At 42.3% G+C, this 20,959-nt stretch overlaps 1 protein-coding gene across 3 annotated transcripts in view; it reads right to left on the bottom strand.

The window, feature by feature from the left end:
* Efna5 (ephrin A5) overlaps nt 1-20,959 on the bottom strand; it is a 275,872-nt gene that overhangs the window by 33,138 nt on the left and 221,775 nt on the right. For all 3 annotated transcript variants that reach the window (XM_005077175.4, XM_005077176.4, XM_040752947.1), the window contains exon 2: nt 14,551-14,843. In XM_005077175.4, coding sequence (XP_005077232.1) covers nt 14,551-14,843 — 293 coding nt within the window. The remainder of the gene's footprint in view (nt 1-14,550; nt 14,844-20,959) is intronic.

Below are 20,959 nucleotides of genomic sequence, written 5' to 3'. Positions count from 1 at the left end.
ATCTGTGATTAATATTAATTCTAATTCTCTCTTTAATGGATAATTGTGAAAAAGATAATTTATCCCATTTCATTTAGATTACAGCTGAGTTTCTCCATTTAGGACAAAGAATATTTCTCCATGGTTTTCAGGTATAAGACTCTAGGAGAGAAAAATAAGTGCACAAAATCCTGCCAACGGTAAAGCAATTTTCTAGTTAGTCCTTGAAAATATTTTGTACGCATTCATCTGACCACTACAGACTTGGATGCGAACCAAACAATGGTTCCCTGAGTGAACGGAATGATATTTCTACATCTTTACCACTGCAGAAAAATAAATGAACCCAGTGAACTGAATTAATGCCTTCTGAACTGAATTAATACATTTTGGTCACATCTGATGCTATAAAAATTGTGAGAAAAATGTACTTGTGAGTAAATGACAGTGAGCTATTTCTGACGACTACTGTATTTCAAACTAGTTGATGATAGGAACTATTTCTGACATATGCAAATGTATAATTTAGAGTGCCCATAAAGATTTGTCATGGAAGTGACCATTAATTTTGATAGAACTAAGAAAGTAACTAATCGCCTTTCAGATATCAATATTAAGGGTATCATTTATTAAGCTAGCCCTTCATCTCACATGTATACGGGTACCTTCAGGTCTAGGTGAAGACCTCTTGCCCATACCTATCTCATAGTGCACGCTACACCCTCATCTCTCCGTTGTGAACTTTTTTTCACAATGTGAATCCTTTTTGAAAAGGAATCTGCGAGATAATAACCTATTCTCTAGGAATCAGAGGATATTATACAGGTTTTTTAAATGACTGCTGTCCAACCCAATTTATGAGTGGCAAATGGCAAGCAAACACACCCCATTGACCTTTAATCTCAACCACATCATCGCTCCACTGAGATGCCCTGCTTTTTCATCAGGCTCTAACTGACGTCAGGCAGAGGCAAACGAGCTGTCAAGCACCAAGCACGAAAGGTCACAAACAATAGGCACTGACTCCTTGCCCGCACTTCCAACAACCTTGGGGTGTCTGTGGGATGTCAGGCTGAGTCACTATCCTTTTCTTTCTCCACAGGAACAGCTTTCCCTTCCACACTGTTAGCCTGAAGCGAATGCTTCTCACTGGCTACCTTCCTGCTTCTTTTGTCTCCATCTTTCTGGGTTTTGTCCTTGTTTATGAAGCTTATTGCTGTCTAAAAGGCATTCATTTCATAATACAACATCTTAAAAATTGTACCAAAATAGATTCAAAAGACCAAAAAAAAAAACCCACAGGTGAAAATGGATCTCTCTCTCTCTCTCTCTCTCTCTCTCTCTCTCTCTCTCTCTCTCTCTCTCTCTCTCTCTCTCTGGATGAAACAAATGAAGTCAGCCTGATTGCTAAGGCAGAAAGAAAGATGGCTTTTGGCCAGTGCGAACGAGACAGGTCAGTCCACCTCAGTCTGCCTTGGTTTCATATAACCGGAACTCTCTGGGTTAGGCTAACATCCTTTTCTCGACTGAAGCCACCACCGGCGTGACCTTTCCACTAGTGCCCATTTCAGACACACTCACCGTCACCCTCCCTCAGCTTAGGAGAAAACAGCTGGGGAGCATGTTCACAAGGATCCTTCTACTGCCACCCCATAAAACGGAGTGTGAAGCAGTCGGTCGGCCGGGAGGTGAGCTCCAAGACCCTGAAGCTTCACACCTTTATTTTCCCAGGTAGATAGGTCAACAGATGTAGGATAGAGTAATAACTCCTCTTCCCAACTCAATCCCACTCACCCCTCAAGTCAGCACTCCCCTCTCTCTTAGGAACAGTGCTGACCTCAGAACACATTTTATTTTCAATGCTTTAATTGCTTTTATGAATATGAATCCCTCACGTTGTACTCTGAGCATCAGGGGACAAGGACTGACCACTGACACTTATAGTGTATGCTACACAGGCCTGCAAAGAAAAAACCAAACACAGATGGTCTGTTTAAACAAGGCAAAAGGGACCTTCTAGAGCCCGGGAGATTTTTTTTTTTTTACAAATATGATGGACAGTAAAAGACAGCCCTGAGTTGAGTTTAGTAAATGTATTTATAACATTTTGAATATAAATATTTCAGGAAACAGCTTCGATAAATCTTCTTAAAGGGGCTTTAATAATAAACACATTATACCTAAAGGTCAGAAATTCTGCATTTTAATTAAACCAATAATCCAGCAAACGTTATTGATTTAGCAATTCCACCTAACATAAACATCATAAAAGCCGACACAAAAAAATCGAAACCGTATAGCTATGGCAACCGAGCTGAAGGGAACTCAGAAGCAACCGTGAAGAGAGAAAAGTCAAGTGAAGCAGATTAATATCTCTGAAATGAGAATAATTTCTTAATAACTACCAGGGTTGTTTATGGAATTAGTTTTTAAGCATGACTCTCCACTCGCAGATAACAGCTAAGGGCATGGATTTTGGAGTCGGTCTGTATTTGCCCAGATTTGGTTTCCTCCACACAAGAGCCGTGCGATTTAGACCAATTACTTGACCTGTGTGTGATTCAGTTTCCTCATCAGAAAAACGGGGACAACAGTTGCCACATGACATAGATGAGATGACATGGTATACTACATAAGTAATAGGTAAATGTTCCTAGGTAGCTATTATCATATAACAAATGATTTCAATGTATGTATTTGCTAGCCACCCCCTCTCTCCCCCAAAAAATAAAGAAAGAACCTGGTTTCTTCTCCAGCAACGTGTTTCTCTTAGACGCCTGTTTTTCTTTTCGTATCCTTCCTTGTCTTTTAAAACAGAGTCTCACTGTGCAGCCCTTGTTGTCCTGAAACTCACAGTGCAGACCACACTGGCCTCTTCATCAGAGAGATCCCCCTGCTTCTGCCAATATGCACGGGGACTAAAGGTGTGTGTCACCGTGCCCAATATTTCATTCTGGGTTCTCAGTGCTCTAACTTCTTTATCAGGAGTTGTGTGAAGCTTGTTCTGTTTGGGTTAGGATGTCTTTCCAACTTTAGGTGACCATCTTTGTGAACCAAGGACACGACTATTTCTATGTATTAACTCCCAAACTTCATGCTAAAGATTTCAAGTACAACAAACCTCCAATATGGTCTATATTATACAATCTATACCGTGTGTGTGTGTGTGTGTGTGTGTGTGACTCAACTAATAAAAGCCCAGTGACTGATACTGGGGTCCAAGTTGAAGATCAGAAAAAGCAAAGCAGCCAGCCACTAGCTCCTCCCTTTACCTCGGCCCCAAAATGGGTAATCCTGTCTCCACAAAACCTCAGACTGCAATGCTCTGAGTTCCTGTCTCCTCCCACCTTATATTCCTCTCTTTGCCTAGTCAATATCACACCTGTCTCCACGTCCCTAGTGCTAGGACTAAAGGTGGGTGATCCCAAGTGCTGGGATTAAAGTTGTGAGCTCTGTTTCTCTTTTAGACTGATTCACTCTCATGTAGCCCAGGGTGGTCTTGGACTCAAAGAGATCCATCTGCCTGTGTTTCCGGAGTCCTGGGATTAAAGGTGTGTGCCACCACTGTCTGGCCTCTACGGTTTGTAGTTAGCTTTGCATTCTGAACCCTCAGGCAAGCTTCAATAAATGATAAATAATATATCACCACATACGTTTATGAAATAAAGGATTCTTAATACTTCTAAGTTTATGGAAAAGCAGAGGATTAAGAGGAAGTGCGTGCGGGTGTGTGTGTGTGTGCACGTGCATGTGCGTGTGTGTCCATGCGTGTGTGTGTGTGTGTTGCATGCACACGAGTGTGTAGGTGTCCTTGCCCATGCTCATGCATGCAAAGGTGAAAAGAGGATGTTGGATGTCATTCTCTAATGCTCTCTGTCTCATTTCTTTGAGGCAGGGTCTCTTACTGAACAGAGATATCACCATTTTGTCAGGACCACTTGGCTGCTGAGCACTGGGGATTGGCCTGTCCCTGGTCCTCCAGGCTGGGATTACAGGCACTTGCAGCCATGCCCATGTTTGTCATTGATGCTGGGGATTTGAACTCAGGCCCTCATCCTTCTACAGCAAGTGCTGTTAGCCACTTAGCCATCTCCACAGCCCCCATAAATTGTGGATCTTAAATAGAAAGAGCAATAGTTATTAGAAATCACAGTATAATAGTCAGTGTAACAATGTCTCGGTACCGTGTTTCCCAGGTAAGCAATTTCTGGGAGGTCATATTAATAGCTGCAATGTTGAGACAACTGGCCACAAAGCTTTACATTATATCTGCAAATGTCCACACTGTAGCATTGATTCTGCTAATGAAATTTAACCTCTGAAAATACGACTGAGGGCATAAAAGAGACACACACCTTCAATAGTCTTGAACATCATTAAATGTCTTTGTCATAGCAAATGATACACCTTAATATGCCATCATATTTTGGCGCCACAAGCCATCGCCCAACGACCTGATGTATAGTATTTGCCGCATGTGCCTTCTGGGACTCTCCGTCACAAGGCAAGAGGAAACACTCCTATTTTACTTTAGTAGCTTTTGGAGCAGGCTCTTCCCTCAGTTCTGGGGAAACCTCTGCCTTCCTTTCACTTTTTTAAAAACACTTTGCATGAGGCTGGGGTACAGCTCCAGAATAACAGGCACGCTTAGCAACTGAAGGCCCTGCGTTCAGTCACTGGCAGCAAACAATTTATCTTTATACATTATGAGACACACAGATAAAACTTCAACCTTAGAGGCAAGCTGCAAGGGCCTAAAGGCTTACAACTCTCTCTCTGAGCATGAGCTTCCTCATGTGACGCTGGGGGCAATGACACCACCCACCTCACAGATGAGCATTGGATGGCTGGGAATGAACCTAGTGCTTCGAACCAATGTACACAGTACATGCAATAAACGCTGAATCACTATCATCACACCTACGGGGATGGTCATTTGTCAGGGCAGAGTAAGACTTTAGTAAAAGGCTCAACTATGCTTCATCTAATTTAGCGTGGGAGCCACCACATGGTCTCAGATGTGGCTTTACCGACTGTCCCACATCAAGACCTTTAAGCTCCCTGTCTGTCACAAGCCACATGTATGGGGACTCCAATTTAAGCTCTTTCAGATCTATTCCTTAAAATTCCACATAAAACGGAGCAAGAATTTCTAAAATCAAGGTTTGGGACCCACTGAAACTGTCAAAGCAAAACATCATAATGTGGAGTGACATCCACCAATGCTGACTTCAGTGAAAATTAGTAACAATTTACCTCAGTAGAATATTAACCTTTATGACTCTCTCAAAGAATCACAGGAGGCAAATCTAGATTAGAACCCTTGTTCTTAGGGCAACAGAAAGTTGGGTTAGTTAAAAAGCAATGCACCTTTTCTTGACTTCAAATCATGTGGAGCACGTTATTTGTTTTTAAGGGATTTGCATGCTAAGGGGCTGCTCACTGCAGACTAAAACTCAGCTTACAGTTGTGTAGATAAAGCTGGTCAGAAATATTGTACATCTGTGGAAATAATAAAATAAAATGAAAAGATATTATCATTGAAATTTCTAACAATAATAGACAGGCTGGCTGTTCTCCAATTCATGATATTTTACTTTTGGGGCTCAGAAGGAATTAATATTTTGTAAAGATTTTAAAATTTTAGACTAAGCCTGGATATTGCATTTATATTAAGGTTTTGTTCCTAATGTGGATTTTATACAATCTACATAAAAATATTTAATGGAAAAACAGCCTGTTGCCAAAAACCACGTATTTCCCCTATTAAACAGAGGTGAGCCACATCCCCAGGAACACTATTTCAAGCCCACAGGATACTCATGAACTAAAATAATGAATGATAATGCCTCGTTCTCTGCATTAATATTAAAGGAAAGAGAAAATAGAAAACTTTATAGCCACTATCAGCTCTCTGGACCATAAATCTCAAGTTTTGAGAATTGCTTCCCAAAAGGGTCGGGAGCAGGATGAGTGGTGAAGAGCTTCGGAGCCTAGAGATATTTTTCAGGCAGCCAGGAAAGCAGTGACACAGATTTCTACATATATCTGGCTGTGAAAAGTCTCATTTGTGGTGATTTATACTTCCTCATAAAGAACTCTGTAGATAATATAAGCCTGCTGTGAGGCTGTGTGACAACTTTCAAACCAAGAGTTACAAGACCATTCTGTTAAAATAGAGCAAGAATAGATGAGTGAAATCCTGCAGAAATGGTGCAGAATCTGATGAAAGACCACAATGCCACTGTCCCGCAGGAGCCGTATTCTGTCAGCTTTCCCAGGGAAAAGAGTGGGGTTTCTATGCTACAAAGTATTCACTTTTCCCCTCTGAAGACCAACTATGCATCTGATGTGTGCATGCTTGTGCAATTTATAACAAATGACACTTAGACATCATCACACTGCAACTCGGTCGCCTTTAGTAAGTTACTAAAGGAAACGCAGGGACTAGTGTGCTGACGACCCAGAGTCAATGAGGTATAAACACTGTTATTCCAAGTGTCACTTCTATGTTATTTCCATTTATCCTGGCATCTGTTCTATGTAACACCGCAGGTACATGAAATACAGGAGTCCATCAAACTGGTTTTTTTCGTTAACTCCGAACCCAATTTAATGCATCCCATGTTTATAAAGCCGAGTATTGCCGCTTTTCTGTGAGATTACACGGTTAACCACGGCAGTTATTCCTGGAGATGTGGTCACTTTTGACACTTAGGGGAGAAAATGAGCAACCCTCTAGTTTGTGTCTACTTCGGTGTTTACCCAGAGCATGGGAAAAGGAAGTAAAAGGCGGCATAAACCCTTCTCGTCTCGTCCCTCAGGAGGTCAGAATGCTACACACTTCCTCCACCTCCAGCACCACTTGGAATTCTCAGAAGGAGTACAAAGAACTATGGTGCTGCTGTTGAACTTCTCATCTGAATGCCACAGCCTTTGAGAAACTCGGACAACGGCAAGGCTGCTCAGGTATCAGTTCCTAGTGGTCCATACCACGAGTTCCCATCAAGTCCCAGTCCTCCAGCAGTTATCACCGCATCCTTTGCAAACCTCCTGGACGCTCTCAGTGTCAACATCTATGAAGCAGTTACGTTCACTCCAGCCTCCATTGTCACACGCCTGGCGTTAACTTCTGACTCTTTTAACATGAGCTCCGCTATGTTTCTCCTTTCATCCCCTCGCTTAGCAACACGTGCATCTCTTTTTAAAAATATAAATACTTGACGGAGTGATACCGTGAGTAGGTTAAAAAAAAATGAAGTCCTGAAAAACATCCTGGGACCCTAGCCCTTACTTTCCCTATGTTTCTCTCAGTCCCCCTGAAGGGTCGGGTGAAGCTACCGCCAAGCCTGAGGACTGCACTCATGGCCCAGCGGCACTGAGACCACACCACACACGCTCACTCAGAGAGTTGACATAACACCTGGCAAATCAACAATTGTTTCCATAAGAGAAAATTACAATTAACACAGGGAAAAATATTCTGAGGTTCCCCAAACATCTTGGTACAGGTTGTTTATTTAACTTTCACTTAAGGACTCTTGAATCCATTCACGATTTCCTAAAAGATGGCCAGGGACATCTTGAATGAGAGACAATTCTCTAAACTCGTCTTTAAATGAAAAGGCACAATCCTGTAGGCCCACAAGAGACCTGTAAACTGCACAAGGAGAATAAAAATGACTGTTATCGGAAAGGGAACTAATACTATTCCTGAAGGATGTCCAATGTCTAACAGAAGAAAAAATAGTTTCATGCTACTTTAAAAATTAAACAAAGCTTTAAAATGCTAGCTTTGTACTTCTTCTTTAGAAAATATTAAAATCTGCCAGTTTCCTAACAAACCCTTTGACTTTTTCTGTGTTAACTTAAATAGGCCTCGAAATACCACTCTCTGGGACACCACCTTAAAAATAAAACCTAGTAGCTAACCTAGTACTCCATAAGAGTTCTGCTAAAGTTTCTGTTATGGATGCCTGGAATATCAGAACAGTTGTTGCTAGAGAGAATAATGCTAAAAGTAGGGCTCAATAATAATAATAATAATAATGGTCAACAACAGATAAAATGTGTGTTTATACATAAATGATAAATGCACACACACATACTGGAACAAGTATTGAGGTATCAATTATGAAAAAATACTCTGTATTTACAAGTTACCTCCCCTGTAAGAGTAAAGTAGTGTGTAAAAAGTCCCTTCTGCTTTGATAACTGTACTGTTTTCATATTCTTCTACTTCAATAAAAAAAACTCATGAAAAAAATGGATTGGTGTGAACTTACAAAATCAAAATAATTCTTAGTGTTGATTACCAATGGAAGCCATTGCAAATCCAGACTCTACAGGGAATTCTGTGCATTAATATAATTCTAGCAATAATTCCTGTCAGGAATACTGGAACTAGTAGTCCAATGAAATCTTTGTCTATGCTTTTTCTTGAATTAAAGTATCAATTTGGGCTATTGCAGGTGACTTAAGTTTTGGAAGAATGCAAGTCATTCTGGATAAGGATTGTTAAATGCACCCGTTTGGCAGGCAGCTGGCTCTTTAAAACACAACTGACTGCCTGACTCTGAAGAATAAGAAGGACTGTGGTGAAGAACTCTTACTGATAAGCCCATCTTACAGATGAAGACAAGGAAAGCCTGGGAACGTTAAAACCTTCGCATCAACACACTATCTTCTAGGAGAACAGGAGGAACTGGAGAGGGGGTTCAGTGGTTAAGAACACTGACTGATTTTCTGGAGGAGCTGGGTTTGATTCCCAGTACCACACGGCAGCCCACAACCATCTGTAACTCCAGTTCCAGAGGATCTGATGCCCTCTTCTGGCCTCTGAGGCCACTGCATACAGACACAGATTCAGACAAAACAGCCATGCATGTAAAACAAAAATACATACATCTTTAGGAGACCAGGAAGACTGAAGCCCAAGGCTGCAGTGACCAGAGTGCATACATTTTTAAAACAAACATTTAAACCACATTCTACTCTCCTTTGATGCCACACTGTTTCCACAGAATTAAAAGCATTGCCACATAATTGAGCTACTGCAGAACGTGCCATACAAATATTGCCATCCAAGCTTCTTTAAAATTAATCTTTTCCCTGTATGTGGTACACTATTATGACACATTCATTCAGGCATTGTTTACTGAGCAGATCTTTTAGATGTGCTGGTTTATGCTATTTCTCCTTGAAAATCTAGTTTTCGTCAGTATCGTGGCTAAGTGGATTCTCTGTGTGGCTGAGCCCTCCCTTACCTGATTTTATAAACACTTCCAGAGCCAGATGGCAAGGGAAGGAGCTTCTCCTTCATATTAACGCTCTGTTTTTCTGAATATTTTCACACCTATGTGGTTCAATAACTTCACTGCACAATCGGTTTCTCGAGTGGATCGGTGGCATTATAAGAAGTTGTCTCAATAATTTAGGTTGTTTTGTTGATAAAATTAAGTGGGGCACATTAGAAACATCTCACAGCCTAAGACAAAGATATAAGCTACTATAATACATGGGGGATTGACAGTTAATATGCATTCAAGGAGCAATATATTGTGGATTTCTGAAAAATGTGCCCATGCATAGAACCTGCCCAGCAACGAATTAAATGTAGCCCTCATGTTGTAATTTTCTGAAAATTTGGGCTATTGCAAGTGAGTAACGTGTCTGGCAGTGGTGGCTCACACCTTTAATTTCGGCATTCTGGAGGCAGAGGCAGACAGATCTCTTAGTTCAAGGCCAACCTGGTCTACAGAGTGATTTTCAGGACAGCCAGAGTTGTTACACAGAGAAAAGCCTGTCCTGAAAAAGCAAACAAAACAACAACAACAAAAAGATTGACTAATTCAGGGGCACAGAGATAATCATAATCCAATTTGGACGCCTCTCTGGAAATACAGCAAATGTAAGGGTTTTGTTTTAGAAAATGCAACTCCTCTGACTTTGGAAGTTGCCTAGAGGAACAGAGCTAATCATGTCTTCTGGAGATGGAGAGCATCCTTTGAATAGATGAAGATGCCAGCCACCACCCCCTCCCAGCGTTCACATGGGTGCTGAAGATTCAAACACACATCCTCACAGCTTGTGTGGAAAGTACTTCACTGATTCATCTCCGGAGCCCAATTCTAACCTTAAAAAATAAAAATGTGTACTCCTCCTTCTGTAGTTCATGAGACCCTCGATTGTATCTCTTCATTTCTTTCATAGCTTATGCCCCTGGACATTTGTTCATGTTATCCAACCTTTGCCTCAGTTTCTTCACTCACAAAAAAAAAGAGGCCAATAACGAACACTATCTCACAGTACCGTTTTAACGACCAAGCATTCAGAACAGTACTTAGAACGGGGTATGTGCTGTGTTTACTCCTGCTTACTGAACATGTTCTCCATGACAAACAGTATAATACATGCCACAGGGCAGAAACAGCTCTGAAGGATAAATCATAAATATTTAATGTCAGGAGTGATAAGCGCCTGAGGAAAAATAATAGCACAAGACAGTAAGAGTGCGGAGAGCAATAAAAAAATAGTGTTATTCTTATATTCTTATTTAGCCTTTGTGATGAAGACACTTATCAACACACCTCTAAAAAGAGCGAGAGCAAGGGGCACGAACGAGGCAGGGAGACATTCAAGTGTCAAAGCCCCAACACTGGGGTGTGTTGCCTAGCTACAGGAAGTCGGGTGGAGGACAGCGGGGCTGCAACAGGGAGGAGGGGGAGGGCCCGAGGGGAAGATGATGGGAAGAGGAAGACTGGAACCATGGAGCACCTTGGGGGGCTGGTTCAGACAAGATGGGACGGGGCTGGTGCAGCAGTGCTGGGAGCTGGGGAGTCACAGAGGAGCGCGTGGAGCCATCAGTGAGCACAGACAGTGATGACTAAGACTCAGCACAGCTCTCTACTCTGCATGCTCTCATAGATTTCCCTCGGTCACCATTTACTGACTCCTATTCAGCACCATGTTGGGCCACTGCACAGATGCTATCGAAGCTGCAGACATCAGATAAAAACTCATAACAGGAGGTTATTAACGTTTCAAGTAATTTCTGAGACCATTTGTTTCAACCACATTGTTTTACAGATGTAGACTTAGAGCTCCAAAGATATTAGATGATTTTTACTCGAGTTCAAATAGCTCATTACAGCAACCGATGGGCTAGGTAAATACTGTTCTTATCCCCCCACCCCTAAAAAAGACTGCCTTCAAATCAGTATTTCTATGGACTTAATGTCCTTATTTTAGTGATCTCTCTTATCTCTTCTGATATAGATACGAGAGCAGAAAAAGTTCTTCTAAATGTGTTCTCTAAAGGTTAATATTTGCGAGAAATATTTTAAAATTATTTTTAACTTTTAAAATTACTATTTCCTTATAAAAAGTATTGACATAGGATCGCCAATCTGCGGTCTACTAACGTGTAGGGCCACCTTCATAACCATCGTTGTCGTAGGATGTATTCGGGCTATAGGAAACAAGTTGAACACGCCCGGTATAAAGTCTATATAGATGACTATTACCTTAATCAACTGACTGGCAGTTCGGAGAATCTGTTACTACTGATCATTTTGTAGTCACTTTAGGATGCCACTTCCTTATCAAGGGATCAAAATCTGTTGGTCAGACTCTGGAGAAGACCCAATGTGTCATAACTCTGGTCTGCAGACTAACCCCCTAGAGAAGGGGGACAGTGACAAGCCCTCATGAGAGATGAATAAAGGAGCTGGAACATCGAAGGACACTCCATCTTGAAGGCAGATCAGACACTCCACACGAGATACAGCCAACCATTATATTCCCTTGATTTATGTAATGCAAAGAAAGTCAGGGAGATAAGCCTCCTGAAGATCAAGGGGACATTGATAAGAATTCTCTGCATTGTGCATTGCCTGAGTCTAGGTGCCCCTGCTATGAAATGCCTACCTTGCCTTTTCTACCAATTCTGTGTCTATCCTTCTGCCTGCCCCCCCCCCCCCACCCGCACCTCACAGCTGAGCTTAGGCCTAAAGCGGGACAGACAGTAGGCTATGGGCTTCTCCCTCTTCCTGGCTTTGGAGACGTTTTGAGATGTTAACACACCTGGTCCCTTTGTTCTCGAAAGAACAGTCTCTCATTTCTACTGGGCCGTTCAGGTTGTTTCTGAGATGGGTATAACAAGTGTGAAAGAGGCCCTTGCCCAATCACACATCTTAGGAGAAGGGAAATTCAACCGAGGGCTAGTTCTCCCCCCAAGAGTCCCGGCTTTAATTATGAGCAGAGAACATGGAACGTGCTGGGGCGCCCATGTTAGCTCCGCCACTGCTCCCAGCAGAGGACGACAGGAGAGCCTTTCACTGCGGAGCAGACAGGGAGGGATGCCTTTGTGGGTTGAAAACATGGTTGAAAATTCCATTTAATTGAACACCAGGCCACTGTGCCTCTTGTAAATGAACATCGCTTTGCTGCTTAATTTTGTGCTATTTTACCTTTCATTAAAAAAAGTAATTTAAGTTAAACTCAGCTGAACAGCAAAAAGCTCTTGATATTTTGAAGCATTTTGGAACAATTACTTTGACGGGAGCCCTTGACAGTTAAATGACTCCGTTAAATGAATGTTATAGAAGACACATAATGATTTTTAGTGAAATATTGAATTTAACCACAAATGAGGAAAAAACCCAGTCATAAGCACCACAGTATATGTGAATAACATCTTGCTTATGAACCTCAATGGATTCTCTAATTTCTAATAATCATGCAATCAACTAGTTTAGCCAGTGAGGGTGTTTCCCATCTTGATGTTATCTCTGTGTTTTCGGTTTATGCGTTTGTTGGTTTTTAAATCTGAGAAGTCAATAAGAAGATATCAGTTCTGGTAATAATTTCCCCCCTTATAATACAGCAACTTACAGTTAGGGGATTAATGAAATGAATGCTGCCCACCACTGAGTACCTCCTGTTTCCTTCCCACCCCTCCCACCCCCAGGCCCCCCAGCCCCCATTGCTGACTAGGATTCTTCCACAACAAAGGAGTCCACGGCACTGTGACCGCACTGCCTGAGGACGTGAGGGGTCACTGGGTGCCAGTCTTTCCTGCATCTGTGAGACCCAATCTTCCTTTTCCTATTTTATGGACCGAATGTGAGATAGTATCAAGGCTTTTTTTTTTACATGTTTTCTCATGACTAACAACAGAAGTATGTACTGAAATAATAAAACTGGTACTGTTCAATTTCCTTTTTTAAATCCAGTTCCAATGTAACTGTGAGAGCCGTGGCGACAGTGAGATCTGACGGACTGTAAAACTCTTTTCTGAAGGTAGAGAGAAATCACGGGTCTAATGCATGTGGGTGGACACGTTTGCATGGAAGAACTGAGTCACCAAATCAGGAATGTTCTCTGTCTTGTTTGTCTGGCAAGCCGACGTGGAGAAAGGATGCCAAGCATTCCGAGTGGTATCAGGTGGCTCTCTACACAGTAGCAGGAGCAACCGCTCTTCATTCCTGACACAGGTTAAGTCTCAACCCCGCCTGGCCCCTTACATGCGTCTCTCCTCAGCACCTGCCCTTACCGGTACTGCCTCTTTACAAAGCCTGCCCCTTACTCCAAAATACAGAACCTCTTCATCTCACAGCTCCCAACACTTCAGGGCCAACATGAGCTCCTCAGTCAATGCACTGTGAACGAGCAAAACAAGCGTTCACCACCTTCAGCCAGGAGTAAACATGGAAAAGGCTAGAGTCTAGACCCCATAGGCCAACCACAGGAACCCTACTTGGGAACCTGATGCAGGCAAAATCTTAGGACCCACCTCAGACCTCAAGTCTACATCTATGTCACAAGAAGACCCTCGGGTGTCAAGCGCATCGTGAAGTCTGAGCCGTGCCTCGGGAATAGTCTATGACAGCGTGATGCCTGAACAAGTAACGGACGGGGAGTCGAGCGGGTCGTGGCATTGTGACTGACGCATGAGAAAAAAGTTCTCTCGCGCTGGCCACACAACGCTCACAGGTGAGCAACCAGTTCCCTTGGAACGTTTCCTAGATGCTTCACACTTGCCCGTCTAAAGGCACAGCTGCTCCTAATAATTGTCTCCCCTCCTCCGTGCGAAGCAAGTGTTTTATCGTCAGCGTGCTGACATTTGCAGGAGTTGAGGCTTTCTCCACTAAAAATGTGGATGATTGAAAGGATATTGCTGACACCTGAATAAGAAATGCAATGACTCCAAGTTATGTAAATTTAATTATTTCCTTTAATTTTTTTTCAGGAGTCTTTTTTTTTTCTTTCCCCAAGCTTTAAAAAAAAAAAAAACAGTCCTGGCAATTTTCATTTAAAAGAAATACAAGTCAGCAGTGGTTCACTGAACAGGCTGACACACAATTTCATAGGGGAAGAAGCGGTGTGTCTTTAATCTAATTTGGGCTCTCAATTCCCGGCTAATGTATCTAGGGATCACGATGTACGCATTTACAAGGAGACATCTGTAATGCAGAGTCCAGATCTGCAGTTCTCCAAAACATAGGTTAAAAAAAAAAGAGCCCAAGTTTTGCAGCTGCCCCACACCATAATAAATCTCTATGTACTCACAGATGTAGAAATACTCTCGGCCTGGCCTGAATTCAAATCCAAGGGAAAAGGGAGTGAAGAGCTGGAATTTTTCCGAGAACTTCAGCGGTCCATTTGGAGAGTGAGGCCGGTTACATTCCCATCTCTTGAAGCCTTTGGAAGTGTGGTCGCAGGCACTGTAGCCGTCAAAGTTCACCATGTAGAGGACATAGCGTTCAGTCTTATCTTCTGGGACAGAGTCCTCATAGTGAGGGCAGAAAACGTCCAGGTAGTCATTGATACAGACGTCTATGTGGTAATCACCCCTCTGGAATCTGTCAGAAACAGGAGGAAAGGAAAATTCATACAGGGGAAGTGATTCTCCTCCGAATCAACAGTGGAACACTTCAATAACTGTGGAGCTAAAACACTTACTATGAAAAGTTCTTACTGAACACTCTTATGATGTATAGCTGGACTCGAACTGTTACAAATCCAAGTGCGCAGGTGTGAGTGCGTGTACCTCGGGAGCACACACACACACCAGCTCTGTAAGTACCACATATCTGTGTCAGTTCAGTTCTATAAAAGTATAGCTTCTCAGTTGTAATTAATACCTTCCCCGATCAGCTGAAAAGTGTTTCACAGGGCACAGTGATAGGGGAAGCAAGAATCATGTGGGCAAATCCTTCTCAGTCTACAATCATGGCCGGAAAGCTTATAAAAATGCCTTTGTTTTTAGCTAGTGAGGAAATTCTTCCCTAAGCCCTCAGAAAGGCTCACCATAAAACTGTGTTACTGCTGAAATACAACACCCATAAAGTCCCATAATACTCAAGCCGGACAGTCAGTCTCACACAAACACTTCCCAGGGATGATGAGCTGGTCGATTCCATTTTTGGACATCTCTAAATGTTAGAGACTTTCTTCCTATATTGAGCATAAATCTGCTTCTGTGTAATTTCTACCCGCTGGTCCTTCTTCTGCTTCCCGGAGTTACAAAGGGCGAATCTAATTCCTCTTCCACAAGGTAGTCCATAAACCATATAGAGATGTCACCTGTGTCTGTAGCCTCCTCACATGAAAATCCTCATTCCTTTGGTTATCTCTGGGACGTTTCCCAGGCTCCTTCTCATTCTAAGACCCTCCTCATGTCCTCCAGTTTCCCAACAACTTCTTAAAATGTAGGACCCAAGAAAAATGAGACCTTCAGTACCATGAGAATAGACCACTTTTATTCTCAATGCTAAACATTCTCTGACAAGGATTTGTTTCTGAGACACAACACTGTTCAAAAAGAAAGTGGGGGAACTACTCATTGAGTGAGCAGGCCTGGCTTTAAAGATCGTATCTGATGAGTGGAAGTCATAAACCACCCAGGGCCTCCGATTCCTTTTACAGAGGATGGGATAACCATGAGGATATGTCTTGGTTGCCTACCATAGCTCCTCAAGTCTCTGAAGAGGGAGCCTAGAAAGAACATCTTGGCTGGGCAGTGGTGGTGCACGCCTTTAATCCCAGCACTCGGGAGGCAGAGGCAGGCGGATCTCTGTGAGTTCGAGGCCGGCCTGGTCTACAGAGCGAGTTCCAGGACAGCCTCCAAAGCCACAGAGAAACCATCTTGGAAAACAACAACAACAACAAAAACCCAAAACAGAAAGAGCATCTTGAGTTTGAAAAGTGCAGATTCAAGAAACAAAGGGAGGTCACCTCAAATATAGGGGCATTTCCTATAGCACCACATGTATTTACTTCTTTGTGTTTGTAATGATCGTGAGTTTACCTTTTCTTTATTAAGGGCAGGCAATGATTTCTCAAGATGTAAGAAAGATTTCTGAACATCAAGGTAACATCACCGCCAAAGTACAAAGAAAAGACATTGCAATGTTGAGATAAAAGGTGCCGGGCTATGAATCATCAGTACTCAAGAGTACCCTGACAGCTTTGGATGAGAGCCAGACGAGAACTGAAGCAGAATGTGATGCCCAGATCTACTTTACGCTATTATATTATTATTTATATTTATACTATTATATTATTATTATAGATTTTAAAGACATTCAAGGTGGGGGGTTCCTTCCCTAAGTGTCACCCAGGCGAGCTTGACTAGCATTTGAAAGTGTTCAAATTGAAAATGAAAATTAAAAAACTGTTGTTACCTGGATTCATTCTGATGTTATTTTATTCTATAATTCTGTTATCCTACAATAAAAAGCTACATTGTCACTTTTCTTTGGCACCTCAGGTTTAGTTTATCTTATCTTTTCCATTTTTCTCTGCTAAAGTCACTAAAATTTTAATGTAGCAAGAGGATCCTTGTTTGAGACAAGAGTGGCCTTGGACTCCAAAACCTCTTGTATCTACCTCCTAAGTGATAGGATTATAGGCCTGTCTGTTTTGTTTCAGATCTTTAATTAGCACATTTGTTTACTAATGTATATGTCAAAGAATAAGCAATATATATATATCCATTAAAGGTATTATATAATGTGCATGGGTATAAAAGAAAAATGGGATTTAGTTATTGTAATTTAATACCACCCCCCCCCCTTGTTGGGTTCAAAGTGATCATGGCCTCCTTACTGTCAAAGAACACACAAGCATGACCAATATTATTGAGTACTTACTACATTACATTCATTATTTCAGTGTAATATCCATCACAGCACCACAGACTATTCACTGTTGTTATATCAATTCAAAGAGAGAAACTGAGATTAGGGAATCAAGTAATGTGCCCAGTATTCACAGCTAAAAGGCAGGAGGAAGCTGAAACCAAAGTGGTCTGACCTCAGAGCTAACGCTCTTCGCATTACATTTCCTAAGAGATTAAATTGCTAACATCAAGTACGCAGGTCTGCTTCATACTCCCTAGAGGGACAATTCTCCTTCTCCATGGGGTTTCGGTGCTCTTTCCCACTTACTGATATAGCAAGCATCTGTTGTTCTACATATATGACACACATATACTATGAAATACTCAAAACAACCATATCGAGTAGTTATGATATGTCCACCTCATCAATCAGGAACAACATTCAGATGGGATATTATCCCTTAGCTCAGTTTTTCACAATAATAAATAGGTAGTGGGATTAGAATCAGAAGCCAAGTCTTTGAAACTACAATGGCCCCACAGGATGATAACTCCACCGTTGTAGCAACTTCTCTTCTTAAAAATGGCACCCTCTTAAAATGGTAGGTACCAGTTTCCTTTAGGGTGACACCAATATAGGACAAGCCCTGCTCCTCTTGCCTGCCAAGCTACTTGACTCCAAATCCCTAAACCAAGAGCTCAGGGCAACATCACATTTAAAACAAGCCTCAAATGGCAATGTTAGCTCTTGACTCATGTGCATCATCCTTGTCTTTAGCAGAGTAAAGCCCAGCAGCCAGTCACAAAAAGGCATCCTTTTACACCAGGAAACAGCTTCCATGAGCTTGGGCTGACATTAAAGAAGAAATACACATCAAGAAAGAATGACTTTGCATGCCAGTATTTATAGATACGGTGGGTGACACAGCCACCACTTCCACAGGCTAGTATGTCTCTTAGGACCTTTCCTGCAAATGTCTTCTCTTTCTTACTTCCTCTGACTTTACCCATCATGTCTGGAGTTGTGACCTCTTTGAGACCACTACTGTATCTTTTTAAAAATTGTAATATCTGGTGGCCCACCAATAAAGCGGCAATCATTCATCCGGTTTCTACCGAATTACTCTGTAAAAGCACTGATCACACTTAATAAGGGGGTTTCACTGGCATAAATTAGTTGCCATCATGACTGTTTGCATAATGTAAATAGCCTAGGAGCCAGAAACATCTCACATGCATAGAAAGATGGCTTCTGGGATACATGGCTGCTCATATCAACATTCCACACAACATACAATAATGTTTGTGTTCTTATGTTAAAAATATACTTTATATATCTATCAAAATCTGGCAATAGTTGAGGGTCAATGTCACCTATATTACCAAAGTTCCATTTTATTGATTAAGAACAAAATTCAGCATAAAAATTAAGCCTCTGTAATCATCACCAACACCAGCCTGACTCATAAACTTTGGTGGGAAAGACGGCGACCACCTGACAGGTTAGAGGAAAGGCCCATTCCGAACATTTCTTTTTGTTTTTTTTTTTTTTTGAGACAGGGTTTCTCTGTATGGCTTTGGAGGCTGTCCTGGAACTCGCTCTGTAGACCAGGCTGGCCTCGAACTCACAGAGATCCGCCTGCCTCTGCCTCCCGAGTGCTGGGATTAAAGGCGTGCACCACCAACGCCCGACCATTCCAAACATTTCAAAGACTACTTGCAGCAACGTGACCACAGAAGGAGGGGGGAGAGCAGGGAAGCATGCCTCTAAATGCCGGCAAGTGGGTGTGTCTCATGGTATTTGGCTGGTGACTTTCCACCCTATTGCTAAATGTCGTCTTGATTATCAATTTATTAATAACAACCGTTGTTAATATCTCTTCCCTTAGTTAACCTGTGCAGTGGAAGTGAACCATGACTTGAATCTCCAAACTCAAATCAAATGTAGACAAGAGATGGGCAATTGTCTTTTCACTTAGTTCTCAACAATGTGCCCTCAACTTCTTCCTGAGACAGAAAACTATCATTTTACAGCATCCATTAGCTTGAACCATAACGTCTCTGTCCTCCTAACTACTTTATTTTCCACTCTGGGTCACTGAAAAATGGTACATGTAGTCCTTGAGTACTTGGGTTCGTTTATCAGTGGAGTTCTTAACTTAATCCTGCCCCCTCGGTGGCTCTTTGTTAGAGCAGATAGACACCACCCGGCTGTGTCTGCCAGTGAATGGTTTTTCGTGTCACTGACCTTACTCCCTCCTCTACCATATGCCCCTGTGTTGTGGGTATTGACAGCCAGAGAGGACAGACAACAGAAAGACGCTAGCGGTGGCCTGGGTCCCACTATACAGTGCAGCTGGAGCACAACCATCCCCTCGCCATCTTCTCCCGTCGCTTTCCTCCTTCGCTAAAGCCAAAAAGCATTTCATTTTAGTAGCTGGAAAAGGAAGGGGATGGCGCATATTTAAAACATTCTAAATTGGCCTTTAGCATATGTTGCTGGCGCAGCAGAGAGCCTGCTTCCAGGGAAAGGCATAGTGAGGTATTTTGTCAAGCAGCTCCTGAGTGAAGCGGCCTCACGCCATAAATACGGAAACTGCATGGCTGGAAGTCGACAGTGCCATTGTAAGTTAGGAAGCTCCGGGCACTTTTATTCCCCTGCGGGTAATGTCTTAGAGGGCTCAACAATGAAAATGTTATTTCTCCCCAATTGGGTAGTTGATTCCTACATTTGAAATACATCTTAATATGTCAAGAGGTGACTGTTTTAACATTCCTATTTGAACAGGACTCCGCTGTCACTTGTTTAATTACTGGGCAACCTAATGTATTACATCCTGGAACTGAAATGCAAAAGAAGACCTGATTTATGATCAAAGATTGAGCAAATTTATCAGCTCAGGGTTCTTCTCAAATTTTCAACTAAATCTAGAGTGAATATATCTCGGCAGCACTGTCTCTCAATCCCACTAGTTTTGATTTAAAGTCTAATTACAGAATAAGATGTGTCTGTTAGCCAGAAGAATTTCTCATTTGTCCCAAGAGGACCCACTGGGCCCTGGAAGAGGTGTGGGCTTCAGTCTGTAAGTGTGCTTCTGTGCAATGGGCAGAGCCAGCAGCCCTGTTACATCACATGCTTCTCCCCGGCTCCTTCTGCTCTTTCTCTCAGCGCAGAATGCAAGCCTTATGGTCCCTACCCTAAATCTGAAGATGTTCTTTTTTTGTTTTCTTGCAGAGGTTAAAGCATGAAATATAAACAGCAAGTGGAGTTGGCATAGATAAATGGTAGCAGTATACCAAGGGCTCAACAAATATTTGTTTTGCTAATTTTAAACTCTCCCCTACTCTCCTGAGCTAAAACAGGAGGATCTTTGGGAGACATTGATCATTGAGAGGGCTCCCAGAGGGTGAGGTGTGGGTGGTTTCGGTGTAACCAGAGCAGCTGAAGCTAACGTTGTCCAGGCTACCTCTTCTAAGCCCTACAGCATACCAGCATCAACCACTATTCCTAGACCAGAGGAGTCTCAAGCCTGGAGGGGCAACCTTGCTTCCATACGCATTTCAGAGATGTTCCTCCTTCCTCTTTTGCTGAGGAAATGCAGCCCAGTACATGCTACATACGTGCAGTGTGCACACTGGAAGCTGCTACTCCATTCTGTACTTTTTCACCCAATGAAGTATGAGATACTCATGGACTATTGACCACACAGATTGAAGTGCTGTGCTAATCCATTCATGAAAATTCCAAACAGAAGTCATCATTGGCGTGCGGGTCTGCAGCAGGGCAGCTCTCATTAACTGTTGGTAACAGTAACAAGACATAATATTTTTGACCGGGTGCTCAGGATTCACCGG

The sequence above is a fragment of the Mesocricetus auratus genome, unplaced genomic scaffold (genome assembly GCF_017639785.1).
Source record: "Mesocricetus auratus isolate SY011 unplaced genomic scaffold, BCM_Maur_2.0 Super-Scaffold_100010, whole genome shotgun sequence".
Taxonomy (NCBI): domain Eukaryota; kingdom Metazoa; phylum Chordata; class Mammalia; order Rodentia; family Cricetidae; genus Mesocricetus; species Mesocricetus auratus.
Note: the sequence above shows the minus strand (reverse complement) of the source record. Positions and strands in the feature narration are given on the sequence as shown.